Consider the following 22,572-nt stretch of genomic DNA (forward strand, 5'->3'; position numbering starts at 1 on the left):
CAGTTGACAGGTTTGCATTGGGATCCTTGCATTGTAGCTATTTTTCAATTTTTATGATGGGTGTCTGGACGTTGGACTTTTTTTTTTTTTTTTTTTCCTCCAATACCCTTGATGGAATCAAGGGATTTACTTGAAAGTATTCATTTTTAAAAAATGCTATGTTTGCGACTGTGTGGGAGAAGGTCAAAAAATGTTCAGCAAATGTTTTCTTGAGGCTGAAAAGCAGACATTTTCACTTTCTCATACTTTATTTTTTAAGTTAACAGTTCTGAGGGTTGGTTCCTGCTGTCATAATGTTTCAAGGTAACAGCACCATGCATGTGTTTATTGCACAAATCCATGCTATTCTTTGAAAGATTGTTTTCAGCAAGTTCATTTTCGGTTTTAGCTTACCAGTGCAAAAGACAGATGTTCAATGTTACAGTAAGTTCAGCTTTGTGGTGTAGTAATAATTGCTTTATTTTATAACTTTGTGGAATATAAAGAGAACAATGGATGGAAGGTTGTACTTTTTTTTGATAATGATCACACTGTTGGGAAATTAAACCTAAATCATGTTCCTTATAGGTTCTAGACATCCTATCAAAACAAAACAACAACATAAACAAAAAACAACACTATCTGCTATAAGAAGTATATGATTTTAATTTTTTCTCTAATGGCTTTTACCACATCAGCATTCTCCTGTATGGAATAATGACTTTGCCCTGTGCAACTGTATGTGAAGAGTTATAAATATGTTTTTAAAAAAAATCCTTAATTTACTTCCTTTTTTAAAACAGAGATTGATATTTTCATTCATCTAAGTGTTTCATGAAGTCATTACTGCTCGAAAATAGGATCAACCTGTTTACTTCATTAGGTGATAAATAACTAAAATGTTCGGCATAAACCAATCTTTGTACAGGTTACTGTTGTAATGCAGTTTAGGTTTCGGTAATTCCATATCTTGCAGTATAACCAGAACAGAACTTTGACTTTCAATGTTTCTTCTTTATGCCTCTTTGACTAGTACAGAAGTGCTATTGAATGGCTCATTTGCATTTTTCTGTGCCCTGTAAAATGAATTTATTATGCAGCTTCTCTAAATAGGCTAACCAGTTGTAATCTCATTCCAGTGTTGTATGGGTTTCAGAAAAATGTGATTACTCTTTTCATAATGCCTAAAAATAAACAAACAAAAAAACCTTGGGGCCCAACCCATTCTTTTGTCTGAAGGGTTCTATTTGTTAAATGGCGTCATTAATCGTGATGGGTAGGTATTTACTTGGTAAATAATTGAGTAATTAAAAATATTATTCACTTTGAGCACAAGTAACGCATTTTGGCCTCTTTTACTGATCATTAAAGTATTTAATGAACTGGGATGATAGTTATTGTCAGTCTTACAAAAATCCAAGCGATGTTCAGAGATGTCTATACAGATGAAACAGCAAGTTGATCGTGCACTCTGAGCCATGTGGATACTGTCCTTCTTGAGCTGGAAACCATTTTCTCACAGCAAATCCTGAGTCTCAGCTAATAAGCTCTATTGAGAGGGAAAGTTAAGCCTGGGCTCTGTGCTGTACGATGCCTGCCATCTGTGAGCAGAGCTGGTTCCCATCTGGCCAGAAAGGGCATAGGTTTAACAGTGCATGAGGGTTTGCATCTGTATTTGTATTTCATAAAGATTAATCCTGATTCTGTTTGTAAAAGCCTCTTAACATTGTTGTAGCTAAATGAAAGCAGTATCTACACTGATGTCAAAATTTTCAGCTCTTTTGTGTGTTTGTTAATTTTTAGAATGATTGTGATCCATAAAAATGACAAGACTTTAAAGGGAGAAGTGGAATATTAGGGAGCATTAGGCAACATATTTAAGGCTTAAGGAAATATGAATGTTGCTTACCAGGCCTTGGAGAGCCCTCATCTGGAATTTTGCACATATGCAAACCTGAGCAGGCACAATGAAAGGTTACTGAGATGATCAAAGGAATGGATCCTATAGGAGAGGTTAAAAGAATTTGGTTTGGCTAGCTTAACGAGCTGAAGACTTACAAAGAAAAAGGGTTAATTAGGTTATGAGACAAAGATTGGTACACGAATAAATGGCTATAAATTGACCATGAACACATTTATTCTGGAAGCTATGAAATGCTCATCAGAATGAGGGTCCAGAATTGTGGAACACAAGAAGAATCAAATGATCTGGCCAGGAGACTATGCTATGCCTGCATGCCACAGCTGAAAACTAGAGATGGTTCTTTATATACAGACCCAAATTATATAGGCCTATATATGTGTTTTGTTTAGTTTTTTTTGTTTTCTTGATTCCCAAATTAGAGCTTGCTCTTGAGCAATGCTAGCTCATGTTCTGATGTGTGGAAGTTGTGGTAGTAAGGATTTCAGCGTAAGAAAATACCCAGGGACCCTGTGTATTCAGTATGGCTGCATTGACACTGGTGCAACCCCTGGCTGAGCTATTCTTTCTCAGTGACCTCTGGCTTCTGAGTGTGTTGGCTGTGTTCACAGCATGGAGGTATGTTCAGGTGTGCCTGAACCTCAGAAGAAGTTTAATAAAATGTTCTTGGTCCCTCACCCCAGCTCAACAGGACAAAATGACTGTGATGCATCTTTGAGTGCTAGGCACTTCTTGGCAGTTTTGTTTACCCAAGTATAATACCATGGTGGTACGCCATCTTCCTCCTCATTCCGGCCCTTCCTTTCAGAAGGAAAGTAGCTGTCTGTTCAGACAATAGTGCTGGCAAATTACTTCTCAAATAACTTAAATTAACAAGATTTCCAGTGTCATGGAAGATGCACACTTTTTATCGAATTCGTGATAAAATGCTTGTAATAAACATACGTTCACAAGGAAAGTGCTCATAAAAAGAAAGTTCCTGTGCTAGATACTCTCACAAAAGAGTTTGTCATATTTTGTTTCTAGTTAATGGATGCCTACCACAGTCACACCACTTAGTGACAGGAGAACTGAATTCATTTCAGCCAATAAAGTCATTTTAATTTGCATTTTCATAGCCCACCCTTCAGTACTCCAAGTGTGACTTTCATTTTTAGGATGGAGCTATGCAGCAAATGGATATGTAGGCCCTTTAAAAGGATATTTATCATCCTTGAAGAATCTTAGTGCCAAATCTTAATAGCATTTCTTACAAAAATGACTTGAATTCACTATCAGATTTAAAGGTAGAGCTGTAGAGATTGTGAATACTTTTTTTCTGAGACCCTTTTCAGATAAAAAGAAGAGGTTAAAGCCTGAAACAGTGAAAACTTTCCCTCCATAGTGAAAATATTGAATAAAAAAATCATCAAACCTTTGTGCTCTAGAAATCAAATTATTGCAAAATAGCTGTGTATTTTATTTAATTTAGTCACTTTCAGAGATAAATAATTCAGCATACGTTTATATAACATAAAAAACTTTGATAATTATGCAAATAAGAGGATAAGTTATTCAGGCTTTTGAGTTTTTCCCCGTGCCAACTGATGTTAAAAAGTACCAGAAGACAAGGAAAACTTTATGTCCAGTCTGTATGTGGTTTGATGAAACGATTGCCTCAGGACCTGCTGGCACTCTAATTGGAGTCATAATGCAGAATAAGAACCTTACTTAAAGCAGTGCTCTCTTTAGCTGTTTAAGTATCCCTCTCTTAATTTCATTTAAATAGCTCCCTCATGTAAATCATGAGTAAAATCGTGAAATCAATGAATAGCTCTTACTGACTTCAGTAGGGCAGGATTTCATCATCTCTTTGCAAATCACCGTGATTGTGTGCATCTTAATTAGTTTTTCTTCTCTGACAGCTTCCTCCTCATTCATTTTTTGGGGGTCTAGTATTGCAGCACCTGAAGATAGAAAGGTTTTTAAGATCCAGAGTTCTCAATCTCCATGATAAAAAATATTTTTTCATGTGCAATTTAATTTGGTGTTGGAGGTTTTCATTATTCAGATTACTTTTTCCTCTTGGTGCTCAGCTCTTAGGATCACTATTTTATATGAAAATCTCAAGTTGTCATCTGCAAAAAAAAAAAAAAAAAAAAAAAAATCTAGTTCTCATGCTTCCAGATAAAAGTTCAGGAGCATATATTTTCATATACTTTTACAAGTAAATAAGTCAAAATAATTAAATCCCCACTCTGCCCCCCCCCCCCCCCCCCCCCCCCCCCCCAAGAAAATAAATCTAATTTCTAAAGAAATTACTCATTATTTTGGGGACTTTTGAAATGATGGGTGGGAATGGTCAAGATGGGTGTCATGGTGTCATTTCTATTTTAACTCTTGTGGATTTTTATATTCTTTTTTTTTTTTTTAATTTTAATTTTTACATTTAAAATTACTTTCCTGAAGTCAAAAGTAGAATGTGGTCTTATATATAGAATACTGCCTCATGAAATGAGATTTGTTTGCATTTGTTTGTAAAACTCATTGCTGGGCAAATGGTTTTCACAGGTGTCTGCACCAGTTACATCTCTGTTTAAATAAAGCCTGGCACAAGGATGAATTTAACGCTATAGGAATATATGTGAAATGTAATTAATATTCTGAAGGTTGCATTTTTAATAATAGAAAGTTGATTTAATGCAAGTAGGGCTAATGAAGGTGTGAGAGTTTTTACAGTTAAAGATGAGCGAATTCATTTTGAGAGTGGCCAGTCAAATCTGAATGGAGTTGCTTCATACATTGAATCTGGGAGAGCCTAAAAGAACATTTGAAATTTTGTGGAAGGTCGTTACAGAGATTAACTTTCCATCACTACAGAGGTAAAGGAATTCTGGGTTTTGAGATGTGGCATTGCCCAAAGGTACTTTAACATGAGGGGCTTTATTAATCTCCATTGTGGCATGGTATAAAATTGCAGTCCTCTACTGATTTTTTAACCCATGTTCTATGGGAGCAGCTTTCAGTGCAAATGTTGAGGTCAGTAAGGTCAGAAGCATGTGCCTGCTGTTTTATTAACTACCAAAAAAATATAATAAGAAAGGTGTTTCTTATGCATCTGATGAGATATCAAGCCTAGTTCTAGCTCAGTGACCAAACTTTCACAGGAGTTACCTGAACTAGTGACATTTCCTTATCGTGACTGGTAATAAATTCAGAAAGTCAAATAGTGAGGATATTAAAAACAAGTCTTCACTCCGTACATTTCTGAAAAACATTAGGTTATGAAAAACTTGGATTCTGCTTGTCAGTGAATAGAGGCACTTTAGGTCTGAGTGGTCACAGCTCCTTGGTTTGCTTCTCAGGCTTTTTCATGTGCAAATTTTGTTGCATAATTGTCATGTTCTTTCAAGAATGCAGCTTTTTTTTTTTTTCTTAGCAGTGGGTGAAGGATCCTTTTGTACTAATTACCCAATAAATATTCAACTACATGTGTGAAAAATGTTTATATACTCCAAATTCTACATATATGACACTTTAAACATTACTTTCAGTGTATTTAGCTGAGCTATTTCTCTAGGTAGCTATCAGCCCACAAACACTTGCATTGTGTTAAAGAAATGTGAAATCTACATGGTGATAAATTCAGAACGTGTTCCACTTTGAATATTCTCTTTGCCTTCAATGCAAATCTGTGCTTGGCTTTTCTTTTCAAGATATTTTTAAAGACTTTTTCTCACAACATGAAGAAACTCAAAAGAAATTATTTTAACATGATAGACATTTAGTCCTATAGAAGAAGTTTCTTCATGAGACAAGTAAATTAAAAGAATGCTTGTGCTTCTAAAAGATAATTAATTAAAAACTCTCTGTGTGGTGGCAAATCTAACGTCTTGTCTGACATGTTGAGAAGAAAGTGCTTGGAATTGCACAAGTAGAATAAAATGTTCCATTTCACAGCAAGGCCAAGCCTGAGTCTTGTAATTATTTCAAAGGGAGTAAAGGTCATTTTCTATTTGCTACATCCGTATTATGTGAAGCTTCTGTACCAGGCTTACAGAAGTTAACTCATGACCTATTTAGATTGCCCAGATTTCAAAGTCAACTTATACTGTCACAAATCTGATAAAATAGACATATTCTCTTCTCAAAGAGCACTGACATAGATGATGTTCAGAGCAGGCTTTTCATTTATAGGTCTATAAGACAAGAGTTTCAACTTTAAGACTTCAGAAGCTGGGAGATCACAATATGATTTGCCTCTTATTTGCTGAATTAGTCCTTTAAGGGAAGAATTAGGTTTGTAGTTAAATTTCAGCATATTTTGTTTGACTGTATTTTTGTGTATATTCATTCAGTAATAGCATGAGTCAGAGACAGGTACTTTAAAAATACATCTCTGTGCAGTGAAAATACGTGCAGAAAATACACGTTTAAATTTCATTGATGTGTGCATGTGACCATTTAAATACATACCAGGATATTTTTGATGATCAGTAATCAAGATTCATGCAAAATTTTGAGGGGAGGCTCTGAGTATGTTTGTGTTTATGGATACCTTATACTGGAGGACCGAAGGGGAAGATGGTTCAATTCTCAACCCCTGTAGAATCCAGAATCTCCAATAAAATCAATATATCAGTCTCAATAACTGAATGAGGGATTAGGCGCTGTGCTTTTTTAAGCTTTTGTAAGAAAGGCAGCAGTTACATGGACATATAGAAGTGAGTAATAGTCAAGTGTATTGCACCTTGCTTCGTGTATTATTACTTTAAGTCTTTCTTTTCTTTCTTGGTTAATCCCTCAGAGGGATAAATGTAGCAGAGGTCAGGGAGGAAAGGAAAGGTGTCTATCTGCTGCATTTCAATACCACTAGCTTAATTGTCGCGAAATAGTCTGGCTATTTCTCAGTCTGCAGCACTTTTAGCCAAGTTTTTATAGCAAATGTCAGTGACATGAAACAAATGATCCAGTGCTTGGTTTCAGTAAGGAGAACTAATGCCTACCAGGTTAGGTACTGCTGCTTTTGATTTCTATAACTGGGATCATGTGAAACTTGGTGAGTGTGAAGTGCATGAAGAGTGAGCAGCAAATGTATTGCTCTGTTTTGAGTGAATGGATTACAAGCGGTGTGGCTATGAGGGAAACATACAGATGTTAAAAACTTTGCAGGGCATCTTTGTAGGATTAGGATCAGTTTACCTAGACAGTAATGTTGTGGAGGTAGAACCATGAAATGTGGCTATCAGGGCCACCACATTTGCCTGACCTTCTTCACCTTGGTCATTATGGGTGTCCCATCTCTTTGAGTTTTCTTTGGATGTCCAACAGGAAGCACATTGGCCACAACAATTTTGAGAACACAGTGCTGTGTACACCAGGTTAAGGCCAGGATTTGAAAACCACCTTTGGAGGTTCTGAAGCAGAAACTACTTTTGAAAATGAGGCTATGTTCGTACAAGTTGAAAAATAAAGATTTGGGTTTTCCTACTCTCTTGAACTTTCCTCCTTTTGCCTCTCTCTTTAATCTTTTAAACTACTTAGTATATTTTTCCTGCTGCATCTTTCTCAGATGTTCTTACCCCTGTGCTCTCATTTAAAAACTGACAAGAAAAACAGCACTTCAGATTGTTTTTTGTACTCAGGGATAGAACACAAACCTTCAGAGACTGAGATTGGCATTATACCTGTTTCCAACAAATCTTATTTAGCTTTTAAGGTCCCACTTTTGCCAAGGTGTTCCTGTGGTGACAAAGAGGTTTGGTGACTACATATTAAGAGTAATACAAACTGTATTTAACTTTAACCTTCAGATCCATCTCCAATATGATGCACATGTTTAATTTTCAGTCTTCCCTTGGTGTAAAGAAGTTTTTGATTATGAGGAAAATGAATGAATTGTGACTCAGGAAAAAAAGAAAATCAACAGTTTACATTCAATTATTTAAATCAACTTAGAAGTGTTTAGTTTAAGCACACATTTAAACTGAACTGGGTTCAACTGTGTTGTTAGGAGCAACCTAAAAGCATCCTATGTCTTCATAAAGACAAATAATATCCTTTATTCATCATCTGGACTGAGAACTTAGCCCTCAAAGTTACTGTTTTGTAATCTCCATGCCAGCACACACACACAAAAGCAAAAGCTTCCATAAAAAATATGTTTAGGAAGGTTTGAAGGGGGAAGTGTGATGTGATGGATATTTTGTTTTATGAATGTGGAGCCCAAGATTTGGTTTTATGAGCACTGAGCCCAAATCCAGTATCATTCCCAGAAGCTAACATGATGGATGAGTGAGTGGATGTTCAAAGTCCATTTCCTTTGTTTCTTCAGGTTCTGCTGCTTGCATGTGCAGAAGATTTAGAATGCATCCCTGGATTCCAGCAAAAGGTTTTTTATATTGAACAGCCATTTGAATTCACAGAGGACCAGCCAGTTCTGAACCGTATGTTATTTTCATATATTACTCTTGTGTAGAAATCAGAATTGCCTATATGTTCGTATCACTCCTGCCATTTATCAGAAAGCTTTTTATTGTACGTAGGGTGTTGAATATTGCCATCATTCTGTCTGTGCTTCCCTGCATTAATCCCATATCTCTAGAGAGTTTACTTGGTTTCATGTATTAGAGATGGCAAAATGCTATATATACATAAATTTAGGATAATACGGATGTTGTGAAAACTTAAAATCATCCACTTTTTGGATTTTTACAGTCTTTCCTATAATATTGGAAATTGCTTGGAAATTTCACTAGTAATTCCTCTTTGCAAATCAGGTTTAGAAGCTTGTATCTTAGAATTCAACCTCTATTCAAAGCTGGTGTAAGTCCAAGCCTTTCCGTGAAATTCAGAAGAGACTGGATCAAGTTTGTGATCATCAATGACAGAAAATTTTTACTGCATGTGTTATACAAATGGATCGTTCAATAATATTTCCAATGACCAGGTATCACATCCAAGCTGCTGCTGTATGCTTAAAGCATTAACTAAAGGAGACTTAACTGTCTTTGAGTCCTGGTTTTAGTTCCTTCAAATCATTTTAATAAGCAAGTGATACAACTTGTTCATTTCTGTGGCTTTGGGACATTGCTGTCATTTTCATAACTTTCAAACACATCCACATTTGCACATGATATGTATATATTGCTAATAGTTCCTTAGTTATGCTTGGTTGCTTGCTGTTAAATCATGAATATTTCTAGATATGCAGCATGAAATAGTAGTGCTGCTATCTAAATACAGTATCTAGATCATATAAGGCAGTGCATAGTGACAGTCTAGTGAAACCAAGACATACAAAGCAATGTTACTCATTAAATGCACGTTTCCCATCTCAGTTGCCTCCAGATACTATTACAACATATTGATATATGTACACTGTTATGCTTGTTTGGGTGAAGGTATAATATATTTGCATACAGATTTGAAAATACCACTAAATTTAAACCAAACCAAAACAAAAATGCTATTCAGAACTGTAAGTTTATACAGTTTAGAAGACAGATTTCAAGCTTCCAATTTCTTTAGGCAATTTTGCTCTAAATTGTTTTAACTCCCAAGATTGCTTCCAGGCATTGATGAACATGGTTTGATTGGATTTAAACATTCCTACATTGTTAAAATAGAAATTTGTAGATTGCATTTAATCATAGATTCAGAGAACGGTTGAATAGAATCCCCAGCTCTCCCAGGTGGAGAGGGAGAGGTGTTCCATAGGAGCTCTTCATAGGAGAAGTGCTCCAGCCCTCTGATCATACTCATGGCCCTCCTCTGGACCAGCTTTACCAGCTTTCCTGTGCTGGTGGTGCCGGTAAGTCTCCAATGCTGAAAACCTATGCAAGGAAAAACAATATTAACTAGTTAGTGTTAAGCTGAATGAAAATAACCTTTGTCGTATTCTTTGTTTGCTTCTGAATTTTGAGGCTGTTGCATGTCTGGCCAGATCTCCTGCTGATTTGGGCTTGCTCTGCCAAACAAGTAAAGGATAAATTGATTAAGCCAGTGTTGACTGGTCAGCTTTGTGGTGAATCAGCAAACTGCACTGGTGTGAAACTGGCACGTTAATTAAGATACCATCATTAAAGTGAGAAGAAGGAAAGAACAGGAGGAGATCTAGAAACGCCTGGAAACAATCTTGGGAATTAAATTATTTTAATAAGCAGATACTAAATTGGCCTAATACGTAATGTTCAACAAAGGCAGATTGTCGATGCATGATTCTAGTTAATTCAATCACTTGTAAATAGTATGTCCTTCATGCAGTGGTATTAAACCTCTGCACAGTTTCTTCATTTTAGCTGTCAACAGAATTGATATTTTTAATTGTCTGTTTGAATACACTTTGCATGCTCTTGCATCTTTTTATACCTCTTACCCAAGAGCAGCGTAATTTAGCAGTTGCATTGGAATGTGAGGCTTTCCAGGGCTATGTAAATTAATAGAGCGAATATGCAAAGCAGGTCTATAGCAGTGATTGCTTTTGTAGTCCTCAATAAGGAAAGGAAAGGAGCTTCTTAATTCTTTTCTGAAGTGCTATAAAAGTCTTTTTTTTTTCTCCAAATTAAGCAAGGACCTACTGTACATTTCATTGCCAGCATCTTCCTAGCAATTTAATATAGGTTATGGCAGGTTCTTATGTATTTATTACTTTTAAATAGGGCAATATTAATTATATTTTACATTTACTGGTGGGAGGATAAACCCAAAGCAAGGGTACAGAATTTTATCTTTTCTTATTCTCACTTGTACTGATTCTTATCAAAACTAATGTATAAGTTGACAGTAACAGATATATATCAGTCCAGTTGTGTATGCATGCCTTCCGTCCCATTAATTTCACTGGGCTCCTATTGCTATTTGTTATCTTTTATCCCATTGTGCTCAGATTGAACTGCTTTTTTATTGATTTATCATTACATCTCACTTAACAGCACCCTCTAGCATTACTCAGGCCATTCATTATCCTAATTTTGTTTGTTGTATTTTACAATGGACTTTTTCTTCCCCTCATCAGACCACCTTCTGTCCATATCCCTTGTGTTTTCTATGACCACACACAAAACCAAGCACTTCTCACCTGCTTCTGAACTGTCCAGTTCTTTTCCTCCAGTGCCATCTTCTTAAAACCAGATGGTCCATTGATGTGTTAGGAGAGGATTCATACAGCCACTCTCTGGAAATACTGAAGAGTCTTTCCACATAACTGTTGCTTTAACAGGCAATAACATTACTGGATTTTTCTTCTTTGTAGCTCTTTTAGTTTATACCTAAGACTGCTGCAATTAAATAGAGAAGATCACAAAGATTGTTCGGTTCTTGATAAGGTGATAATTGACAGCATTAATTGCAGGTTTTACCTTTCTGAAACATTTGTGGCCATCAATATACTTTCAAATCAGCAAGCTTGTCTTCAGCAATGCTGACAGGTCATGGGTAGTGACAATGCTCCATCATGCCAGGCTGATAGAAAGTTCCTAATCAGACCCATCAAACGTGGAAATGTAATTGTGTTACATTAATCATGTTTATACTTAACATACGTGTGTCTGGGCTTTTGGGGGTACTTTTAATTGACAATAAATCAAATAGTACACTTGAAAAATTGAGGCAATTAACATAAGGCATTAGGTGATGTGTTGTGCATACTAAACTGGGGAATATATTGTCAGTGATTTAAATGTCAAAACAAAGGAATTTTTGACCCTTACTTGAAAAGCTTTAATTTGGATGTTAATTAATGGCTGACCTCTCCTGTCTCTTACATGATAGATTGCATGTTTCAGAGCTTGAACTGTTTCAAGATCACAGCTTTGTCTGTTTGCATTTGTGTGCTTTTTCATTCTGTGGATTTGAACAAAGACATTTCTATTCAGTCATATAGAAAATCTTTGTTTACTCATATGGTGGGAAATACATTAGTCTGCTTATCATTAATACTTTAAGGCAGTTTTGCTGTTTAGCAAAGCTGAAGCCTCCAAGATTTCCTTTGCTTGAACTGAGTAATGGCTGTGGAAAGATCAGAGAAGACCTTTCCTACTATTATGACATCAGGTGTGTACATGGATCATAGTGCTGATCACACATCGAAACATTTCCTACAGATTCTCAGATAAATAGTTGAAGGCTGTGTGAGATCTGTGATTTATCATATCCAGTATTCCTGCTGTTTACCATGCCATTTGACTTTACAGACAGCATGAACTAGTTGCAGAAATAGTCTATTGATATTACATTGTTACTCTCTATTTACTCTGATCCATACAGTTATCACATTTTTCATCTCCCCTGCTTCACTTTTTCTGCAACTTGTATAGAGCCAATGTTGGCAGCCTAATTCAATATACTGTAATTCGCCAGATCCTCTACAGAGTTTTAACATGAGGTTTATACACCAGAGTTGGCTCTTCACACTGAATATGCCAGGTTTTAGGTAATTAGAACTAAAGGTGGTAGTTGCAGCTTGCAAAAGAACAAGTTCAAATGAGGTAAGGTTTTGGCTTAGTAATTTCATGCAGGCAAAACTGTCTAGACTTTTGGGCAACAGCTAGATAACTATGGATTTTTCACTTAATCAGGTGTATATATATGTAGTACATCCTTGTTGAAGCACAGGTATGGCTATTCAAAATAAAGAAGTCTTTAACACATTTTGAATTTTACAAACATTTAAAATATTTTTGTTTCTTATAAATAACACTCTATATTAAGGAATGTACTTCTTTACAAAATGTTGAAAAATGATTCCTGTGCTGGACATTTGTTAGCAGGTTCTACAGAAATATGCCTGCCAACCTTTCTAACCAGAAAGCTGAACGTTGTTTATAGTCCAAAATATATCTTAATGTGCGCGTAGCCATGTATAGAACTTGAATACCAGAGCCTCAGTGCTGGCACTTGTATACATGATTAAGCCCAGGCTTCTGGGACTCGATGTTATGCCATGTGGATGGAAATATTAGTCAGGATTGGAAGCCAGACATTAGGGATATCCCTTAATCACGCTGTTTCCCTTTAAATAGCTATAGGAAGCCAAGCTCCTGTTACCAAAATTTCAGTATTGCCTAACTCTTACACAAACATAATGAGAAAATTTTCTGCATAAGGACTGCAAATAGGTATTGTTATTGTAAGGTTATTAATATAGAACATCTCAAGTATGTTTCTGAATAGATGAATGTGGAGCAGTGTTTCAACATAACACTGTCATCTGTTAGACTACTTTCACACATGACTAAAGCAAAAACAATTTAAAATCAAACAAACAAAACAAAATGTGTGGCCAGAGAGTTGCCTTCCAAACAGTACTTGTCTGCTTATGAACAGGATCGGAGGGGAATTGAGTCAAAAATATATATTCGTTTGATTTTTATGCATATACATTTAATTAAACTATTTTTTTCTTGCAAGAGGGTAAGATATTAGACAACAACGTGGAAAAAATAATTAATCTCTCAGAAATATCTTCTATGCCAAGTCAAAATCTCAAATGGATGTAGTCAGCTCTTGCAGAGTAGTGGAGGAAAAGCCATGTGTGTTGGTGAAACCTCCTCTTGCCATTATCAAGTCTTTATCACTTTTCCAAGGTGGAGAAAAAGAAAAACTAAACCCAGAAAGTGTCTTGTCTGTTTTGGTCAGAAAAGCCATTCCACCCTGGGTTAAAAAAAAAAAAAAAAAAAAAAAAATTGGGGGAAGATGTTTACAGTAACGGTGCATGCTTTATTAACTGGTAGATTCTGGATTTTGGAAGGTAAAAGTAGCAGATTACTTGGTTAGAGATCCGATTTATTTATTTATTTATTTTCCTGAAGACTTTCCATGAACCATAATGTTTTGCAGAGAATACTTTTTGGAATATGTGTCTGCTTTGGTTGGCTGAAGCAAGCCAGCTGTTCTTCTAATAGTCTAAATCAATGACCAACTGCTCAGTATTAGCAGGATGGGTCCATTGCTCAGTGCAGTGCAAACCTTGTATTAATAACGTCCCCAGGTGCTTTAATGGAAGACTTTTTCTGTTCGTTTCCAGTTGGCACTTCCAAAACAAAAATTAGATTAGCTAAATTATCGCTCCCTAACCGAAAAAAGATGCAGGCCAAGAGGCAGCCTCATTCAGCTATATGAACATGTTGGAAGGCTAAAATCTTCTAAGAAAATGTAAGTATCTTGGCATAACGCAGCAAGCAAGTAGTCTGACATGAAATGCTGCTCAGGGCTGACAAAATTCACCAGGGCAATCTTCCTGGGGAAATGAGGGGTAGGGACATATGACTTCTGGACGTTGGACCTAGGGTTGTGCTGTAACACCTTCAGCATCAGCCCATCTTTATCAGGAGGATGCTGTTTGCATCTGACAAACAGATGTAGCATGAATGATTGCATGCTGAGATGTTCCTGCTCTTCTGTTGTAAGTAGCTTCGTATTTCCACAGACTGTATTTCTGACAGCTTTTAATTTGAGCATCTTAGAAAAGCACCATGCAAAAGATGTCTAACCTGTTCCATTATGCTTCAAAGTGCAGTGTGGACACTTGGCAAGAATTAATGGAAGTAAGAGAGGTTAAATCTTTCTTTAAACATAGAATCTTATTTAAGTTAATGATATCTTAAATCATGCAAGTATTCTTGAAAATAATTGCAGATGTATTTCACTATTAATTTTTAGCTTTTAGAATTTCTCTCTGCTAATCCAAATCAAATTATAACTTTTGTATTGTGATTATGCTCAGGCTTCAACTTGCAGTTTTTCTTTCCTTTTGCCTATTTAAAGCAGTCTTTCCTTGACAGAGCAATCTGTATGCACTTGTTGGCTATTGTCTGCTTTAATGGATGCATCTCCTTTTTACATACCTTTCCTGTAGCATGTGATCTCTCCATCTCTCTTTGAGAATAAGTAACATTGGCAATAAACTCATGAAGTCTTTCAGAAATTTATTAGATTGAGTGCTTTGTTTTCTAGCTGGAGGCTGGCGTTTTTGATTCGTCTGTCTCAGTTCAGCTTAACCACCAGAACTTTTTCTCTAGATAAGAGAAAAGAACTTTTTATGGATTGATTCTGAAAACTGTGGTCATTTTGGAGTGATTTTGTGTGCATGTTTGTATGCCTGGTACTGACTGCTTCTTATTGGGCAGACAAGTACAGCTGTAGATAGTGGATTAAGTGCATGTCATGTTCTGTGCTATGAATATTAAGTGTTTGCTGGTAGGATTTACTGAAATAAGAAATTGCCTTAGGAAAGCCAGGCTGAAAGTGATCAAAAATCTGAAATTCCTGTAGCAAAGAATCCTTTTTTAAAAAAAAGGTAGAAATAAAACTGGGAGCACTGGGAGGGCCTAAAAGATGATGCCTATAACAATCTGGGATGCTGCTCTTTAGACAGGGCTCTACTTTCAATACTAGCTTGGATTGTTTCCTCTCTAAAAATGAGTGCCACCTTCTCTCTCTCAAGAGCTGAAGCAGAACTGAGGTGCTTTTAAAGAGAGCAGCACAACAGAGGCAATACTGAAGCAGCTTACAGGTAGTGGATAGCAAAAGAGAAATTCTGCACTGAAGTTGTAGCAACCATCAGTATATATTTGACGTATTTGCAAAATGCTTACTAGCAAGTTCCAGAACTAAAAGCATGTCAGATTGAAGTAAATGATAATTGATCTAATTGATGCATGGGACCATTCTGTAACCTGGAGTTCAGGTTTAGTTTTCTGAAGGGCAAATTGCAACTCACTCTTATGTTCCTTTTCATCAGCTGTGATCCTCCTTTCAGTAGGATCTAGGTTTATGTTATAGGCTGAGTTGTCCTGTCTGACAATTTTGGCCAAAATACTGCAGAGGAGACTGTAAAAAAAAAAAAAAAAAAAAAAAAAAGGTTGTATTTTTTTATTTCAAATTTTTTTTTATATATTCTATAACTAGAATCTATGTATATTCTCTGCCTACCATGCTGATAAGAAGTGTTGTTTGTAGAATACGTTCAGGCACGTGGATTTTGTTTAACTTCTTTTGTGTGGTAGTGAAATAGTGGCAACAGAAAACATGCTGCTCTGCTAGAAAACCAAAGTGCTTGGTTTACAAGTAGGACTCCTGCAGGCTTTATTTAGCTGGAATTTTAATTACAGTGCCAGCTCTCAACTCCTACAATAAAACAGTAGGGAGACCACTATAATTTGACCTCTTACATTAACATTAACACCAACCTATACAAAAATATAGCTTCAACTTTGAAGAATAAATACAGTGGGAGGTGAATTCAAGGAATTATAAAGAAAAAAAATGTTCAGATAATGTTTATTTTCCAAAAGTAAGTGTTAAAATGCACCAGGGTGGCCACCAATGCAATGTTGGTGTGTTTGGCTCCCTGTACCCACTTTCTGGTCCTCAAAAAAAAAAAAAAAAAAGTGTGGGGGGAGAGACAAAAAAAAATGCAAATTAAAAACAAACAAAAAACAAACAGACAAACAAAAACCACCAATGTTGCACAGTTGACAGAAAGGTAGAAAAGTGTTTTCACAGTTTTACCATGTCTTGGGGACTGCAGTCTTCCTGACAGGTTCAGAATAAAGGATGCTACACAAACCATAGGGGAAATGATGATGTATCAATGACAAAGCCTGTATGTTTCCGCAGGAGACTTAATTCAGGAAACTTCAGGTGCTCACTCCTGAATCTCTTCCTCTTGTCACTCTTCTGTCTGCTGTCCCTCATCATATGGTTCGGAGGGGAGTAGGGTCAGTTAGCAGTTGTGGATAACACACTGGGCCAAGCACTCCTGCCTTCTGCTGAGTCTCCAAAGAGCAAGGTGGGGTGGAAAGCAGGAACTGAGTGGGACAGCCTGTGCCGGGCTTGTGTGGGACAGGCAATACCACAACATGCTAGAATGTGAAATGGGGAACTTTACACTGGCATCCACAGAAGAATGTCAGTTTTGACCAGCTGAATACAGCACCATGAACAATCACAAATATGCCTAAATTTGGGGTTAATTCTGGTTAAAATAGTCCATGAGCTGTGGCATGACAGCTCACTATATTTTGTCATTGTAGAAAGGTGCTAAAGAATATTTTCCAGTTTTCCTTGTCTTTTAATACCATTCAGAGCATCATTCAGTCAACTTTAGCTACTTTTTGTGAAACTGAATTGAAGCTGTAAATATAAGAATACTTTAAATGAGTATTTTTTAATGTTCCATTAAAAACAACCAGATCTGAATGCCAAGATTAGAAGTTGCTTTTATGTGACCTAAAATATTTTTTTCATTGTCTATGTTACCTTTATTTTGCTGCTCGTTTGACAGGTGAAGCATGAACTGTGCAAATCTATCTTTAATTGTATTTCCCGATGTTACGTTTCACAATGCTTTGTGTTATGGATAGCTACCATTAGAAAGATGCATTATTTCTGTGATGCCTTATGCTGTATGCCAGATATAATGAGGAAGAGAAAGAATGAACGAGAACATGTACTAATTTCCTGGAGTACAATATTTCAGGACTCCTACTTTTACCAACCTCACAGTTAGCAACCCTACTTATAGTTAAAAGTTGCCATGAAGAGCTGTCGTGCATGGGGTGGTACATCTGTATTGCTGTGGGGAGCAGCACAGCTCCAATAATTGATTTGTTTGCATGTGAGGAGAGGCTTCCTCTGCTGTTACAGTGCTTGAGGGAGGAGGGTGAAGTGTTTGCAAGAGATTGCCCACTGGAAGAGAGGAACCAATGTGCAGCTGTGACCCTGTTGACCAAAGAGCTCCCTTAGACCTGAAGAACGAGGCAGCTGTGACAAAAGCCCTGGGAATTTCTTTAATTCCTCTCCAGGAATTCAGGAGTTTGTGTTCCAGCATGATGCCACATGCCAACAAATGATGCAGAGGGTAGGAAGGCAGCTACTGAGTGGTGTGGTCAGGAAGCTTCATTGTGTGCAAGGTTCGTTGCGGCTACAAGGAAGGCCATGAACTCAGTTGCCTAAGAAAATGGGTTTGGTGGTTTACTTACTATTGTGGGTTTGTTTGTTTGTTTTACGTGTCGGGGCATTGCTTGTTTTATTTGTTCTTAATCTTGGCTCTTCGAGGCAAAGGTGGTATGCGGCCTGGTTTGTCTGTGGAGAATCAACTTAAGTGTTCTGTAGTCAGAAGAAAATAGGAAATACATATTTTTACAGTATTCTAAGGAAAAGAGATCAGTATTCTGGGGGTTATACAGTGTGATATATAACCAAAGAGCTTGCTTCTAATTCTTAAGAATAAGGTTTGTGTCACAGGAAATTCTGTGAAATTATCTTTAATAATAGAGCCAATCAGTTCACTCCTCTGATTAATAAGAAAACACAATGCTGCAAATGTTCTGTAAGATTTGGTGTTTCTTCTGAGAAATGTCTGAGATCTTACGCAGGTAGGCAGAGGCATAATGGCATAATAGAATAGCAGCTTCTGCTGACTGTAAATCAAAATAAGAAACTTTATTAAAAATGAGATTATTACTTCTGGCACTTTTATTCTTTGAGACACTCTGTCTTTAATAGCTTCTCCAATAAAGTTAGAAGAAACTGAAGTATAGAAGCTTTAACACTTGCATAATAAATCTATTAGTTTTAATGCTCCTAGAAATATTAGTCATTGACTACTTACTACTGTTTTTATACATCAGCATCACTTCCCAGAATTGTATGATACTAACTACAGTTAGCGCTGATAATTAATTGAAATGAAATTACTTGTAATTGAACAAGTGCTGGACATACTTAACTCTTTCTGGTACCTTAGCTATGCTTTAGATCCTGATTAGCAAGGTACTTAAGCTGGAACTTAAGCTCCCTCTATGCTTTATATTGAAATTTAACTCTACTTCAATGTAAGAATATGCTTAAACTCTGGTAGCTTCAGCAGAAGGTTTTGCTTACGCAAAATGTTTGCCATTCTTGAAGGACTGGGCTGTGGCAGAACTGTAAGGTGACTGTTACCTGTGCAGCCACACAAAATAAGAGGCATACAAATTTCCTACTCTTTGTGTTTTCTGTGTTGAAACAAATAATTTGGATTGATTATGATCAGAACCATATCTACAGCAAGAAATACAGTTCTTCCAGATGGGTGCTAATCTCGCTAAAGTTTGGTTTTCATGCATAAATCTGTGCCCAAACTTGTCTTCTTCCTAGATGCAAGTGGGACTGGATTTTTGAACAAATTTAGACCTGGTCTTTTATATTACCTTGTAATAACCTCTTAAATATAGTGAAGCTCTGGATAAGGGTGAACACTAAAAATAGGTGGAAAAGCTGGTGCTGCACCCCCACTGCTTGTGGTACTTAGGCGAGAGCCCTGGGAAGTCAGGCTGGTGGCTGCTGGCAGGGCTCCTGCTGAGGAAGGTGGTGGGGAATGAGCAGCAGCTGCCCCTGGGTTGCGTGGGGAACAGCCCTTGCTAGAACAGCTGCCACAGCCCCCATAAGAACTGACAGATTTAAAAGTTTCATGAAGATATAAATATTTGCTAAGTGAGATCAAAGGCCAGGCTTAATGCAACCAGGCTATGGTAGGTTACAAGTAAAGGGCATAAAATCACATTCTCTGGCTAGCTTTACTGCTCGTACTGGTCTCTAATGCCAGGCCTGTAATAGAGTATTGCCCCTAGAGCTGGTGATTCAGAAGACCGAGTCACAACCACTGCTTTTAGTTTGTCCTCTGTGGAAAGGTCTGCGTGAATTTAATAGGGAATTGACAGTTATAGTAATGAAGGGAGAGAACCATTGGGAAGATATCTCCTCATGGAAATAAGCACTCCAAATTTCAACAGAAAGATGGTTACTAGAAAGGATGATTAAAGCGCCTACTGAGATGAAAACAACATTACTAAAAATCATAGAATCATCTAGGTGGGAAAAGACCTTCAAGATCACCAAGTCAATCTGACCTCCTGAGTTTCACCACTAAACAATGACCCTTAGCGCCACATCCACACACCTCTTAAACACCTCCAGGGATGGGGACTCCACCACTTTCCTGGGTAGCTCATTCCAGTGCTTGACCACCCTGTCCATGAATAAATTCTTCCAAGCTAAACCTCTCCTGGCACAACTTGTGACTGCTGGAGGGAGTAGCTGTGAGATGTGCAGAGTGACAACGTACGCTGAGCCAGCTGCGTGTGGGGCTCAGCCAACGAGTGCTGTGCGCAGGTGAGGATGGCACTGTGTGCTTCTCCTGCCTCTCTGGGTTGTAAAACCAAAAGCTACAACAGCAACAAATTCAGTAGAGCCTTCAAAGCAAGACTCAGGCAAATATAGCATGCTAGACAGCAAACCTCTGCTTTTCTTCTCCTTCCCGTTCTCTCATCTCTTTGCGTTTCTCTGTGACATGTTTGTGACGGTCTTCAAAATTTTAGGTACCAGGTAGTGTTTTATCATCTAGGATTTCCTGAGGAGAGGAGATTTTACTAGGATCTACGTGTGCCATAGGACCAGGAGAGTGAAATCTTTTAACTACACGCATATTCCCTGCTTTACCCTTCTGTTGGAACTGCTGTACTTTGAATGGATTAATTACAAGTGGATCGAATGAGGAAGTAACTCTGGAGGCTGATAGTTTGCCACACGAGGGAAGGTTGCTGTTTCAGCCCTTGCTCACCTGAGTGCTTATGCTTTTCTAATGCTTTTCGAAAAGAAAACATTAAAACCATGAGAAGCATTAGTGATTTTAAAATAAGTATATTTATAGATATTTTAATAAGTATTCAGGGAACTGGAACCTGCTTTTGATGTGTGCTGGAGAATACTTGTGTATAATGATTTCAGACTGTGGAATTATTTAAACATCAGCTTCAACAAGCAGAGAGAAAGTGCCTCTGGATTTTCTGTGGATTTTGAAGCCCCATGCTAAAGTATCATTGCTACGATTTCCCTTTTTCTTTTCCCCCTGCAATGATTAATTGGATACGACTGAAATAGTTTCAACAAAAGGGGCTGACATAGATTGCTAGTTAGGAGACTTATGTAAAAAGCAGAGGGGGCAGTGCAAGCTCCAGAAACTCTGGGCAAGGAGAGCAGCTGAATTGGGTCCTGGTGAATACTGGAGCTAGTACATGGAGAACGTCAACCACTCTTTCTCTTCCACCTTATAATTTTATAATTCTAGAACTTCCTTATTTTTCCTACATTTATTAGAAATCCAGCCTTTATTTGTCATCAGGAATGCTTTCTGTTGCACTGAAAGACTTTTTCTCATTTTGGTAAGAAAATGATTTTTCTTTTGAGTTCAGTTCTGGTGGAACTCTTTCCTTCAATACCTCCTACTTGGCAGATGAACTAAAAATAAATTATTTGTGTGGTTCTAAGGGCGTCAGTAAATTGATTTCCATAGACCACAAGAGTGCATTTCCTCTCTGGAATGCCCTGCAGTGATCATTATTAGTGATAAATGACAACAGGAATTTTGCAGAGAAATTAATAACTTAGAGGTTGCTATGAAATGAGAAAAGCAACATGGATGCCCTTGAAGGATCCCAAGCATCTCTTTCTTTGGGCATCGTCTACTTCATGTTCATTAATAGATTAAAGAAAAGCTATACTCTGATTTATTTGCCATCTGGCTTACGGCACAGCGCTACCCTAAAAAGCAAAGGAGGTTATGGAGCCATTTTATCTTGGCCTGCCAGCTTGCATGAGAGCAAGAGACATGAATGGTTGGTATTTCAGTTGGTCACTTTTTTTTCTTTTTCCTCAGAACAAAGCCAAAGACCTCCACTCAAAGTTATAATGATTGATTTCTGTGATATCACTGAATTTAGGACATGTTTCCTCAGCTGTATTTCAGAGACTTCATATGGGAAAACAATGGGAATATCTTCCCTCAAAACTTGTTATGGACCTGTTATCATGGAATTAGTGTTTGTTTAGTGATATCATGGTGGTGAGATATTGATTAGTGATGGGGATTAATCGAGGAGTTATTTTAATTTCCAAGAATAACATGCATGTTCTGGTAGGTCACCAGGTGTTGTTGTGTACTGCTTTTCCTTGGCTACGTAGTTCTGTAGTAAGACACACAGGTACACTACACTAATGTGGCCCACAAAATTGTGGGTGTTACTTAAAATCTAACAAAAGGTTTCCTTACATCAAATAAATCAGTTCCCTGGGGATTTTAAGTAGGCTTCCTGTTCTTTTCCTTACATTAATCAGTATATACTTTTCTAATCATAATAGCAGGATGAACAAATAATTTGTAAAGAAGAATTTTTGAATATCAGAATCACATTTGTTTCTAATTAATTAACCTGAATTTAAAGTTCCTTTTCTACCATGCTCAAACTAGAAATGGCATTTGCCAGTTCTACTTTCAAAACTGAACTCTGCCAAAGTCTAATGTTTGGTAATGAATGTAAATACACCATTCTGTGTACTTCCCACCCAATTTTGTGTTAAAAGAAAACTAATTAGAAGGGTTACAGGAACTGAAACAAGGTAGGGAAAAATGTATTTTTGCTAAAGAAGGACATAAATATTATTGACTGTATTTTGATCTGAAGCTTCCAAGGGTTTGGTAGAAAACTACTGTGGTATTCTCATGTAACCTTACAGAATTATAGAAAATGCTGAACAGTGATATGTTGAATGCCGTTTGTAGCTGACTGCATGCAGTTCTGCTTTATGTTTTGGAAAGTAAAATCAATTTCAGATTAACTTTGACAGGGAGGTGCCGAGGTGTGTGAGTCAGC

General features: G+C 37.1%; 1 protein-coding gene across 7 annotated transcripts in view; it reads left to right on the forward strand.

Annotated features, from left to right (window-relative positions):
- Window positions 1–22,572, forward strand: part of CDH13 (cadherin 13) — a 493,014-nt gene that overhangs the window by 83,933 nt on the left and 386,509 nt on the right. For all 7 annotated transcript variants that reach the window (XR_014588949.1, XR_014588950.1, XR_014588951.1 and 4 more), the window contains exon 2: window positions 8,214–8,325. Coding sequence is in view for 1 of the 7 variants with exons in the window: in XM_083851523.1 (XP_083707649.1) it covers window positions 8,214–8,325 (112 nt within the window). In the remaining 6 variants the exon portion in view is untranslated. The remainder of the gene's footprint in view (window positions 1–8,213; window positions 8,326–22,572) is intronic.

Source organism: Anser anser, assembly GCF_964211835.1.
Source record: "Anser anser genome assembly, chromosome: 11".
NCBI classification, from domain to species: Eukaryota; Metazoa; Chordata; class Aves; order Anseriformes; family Anatidae; genus Anser; species Anser anser.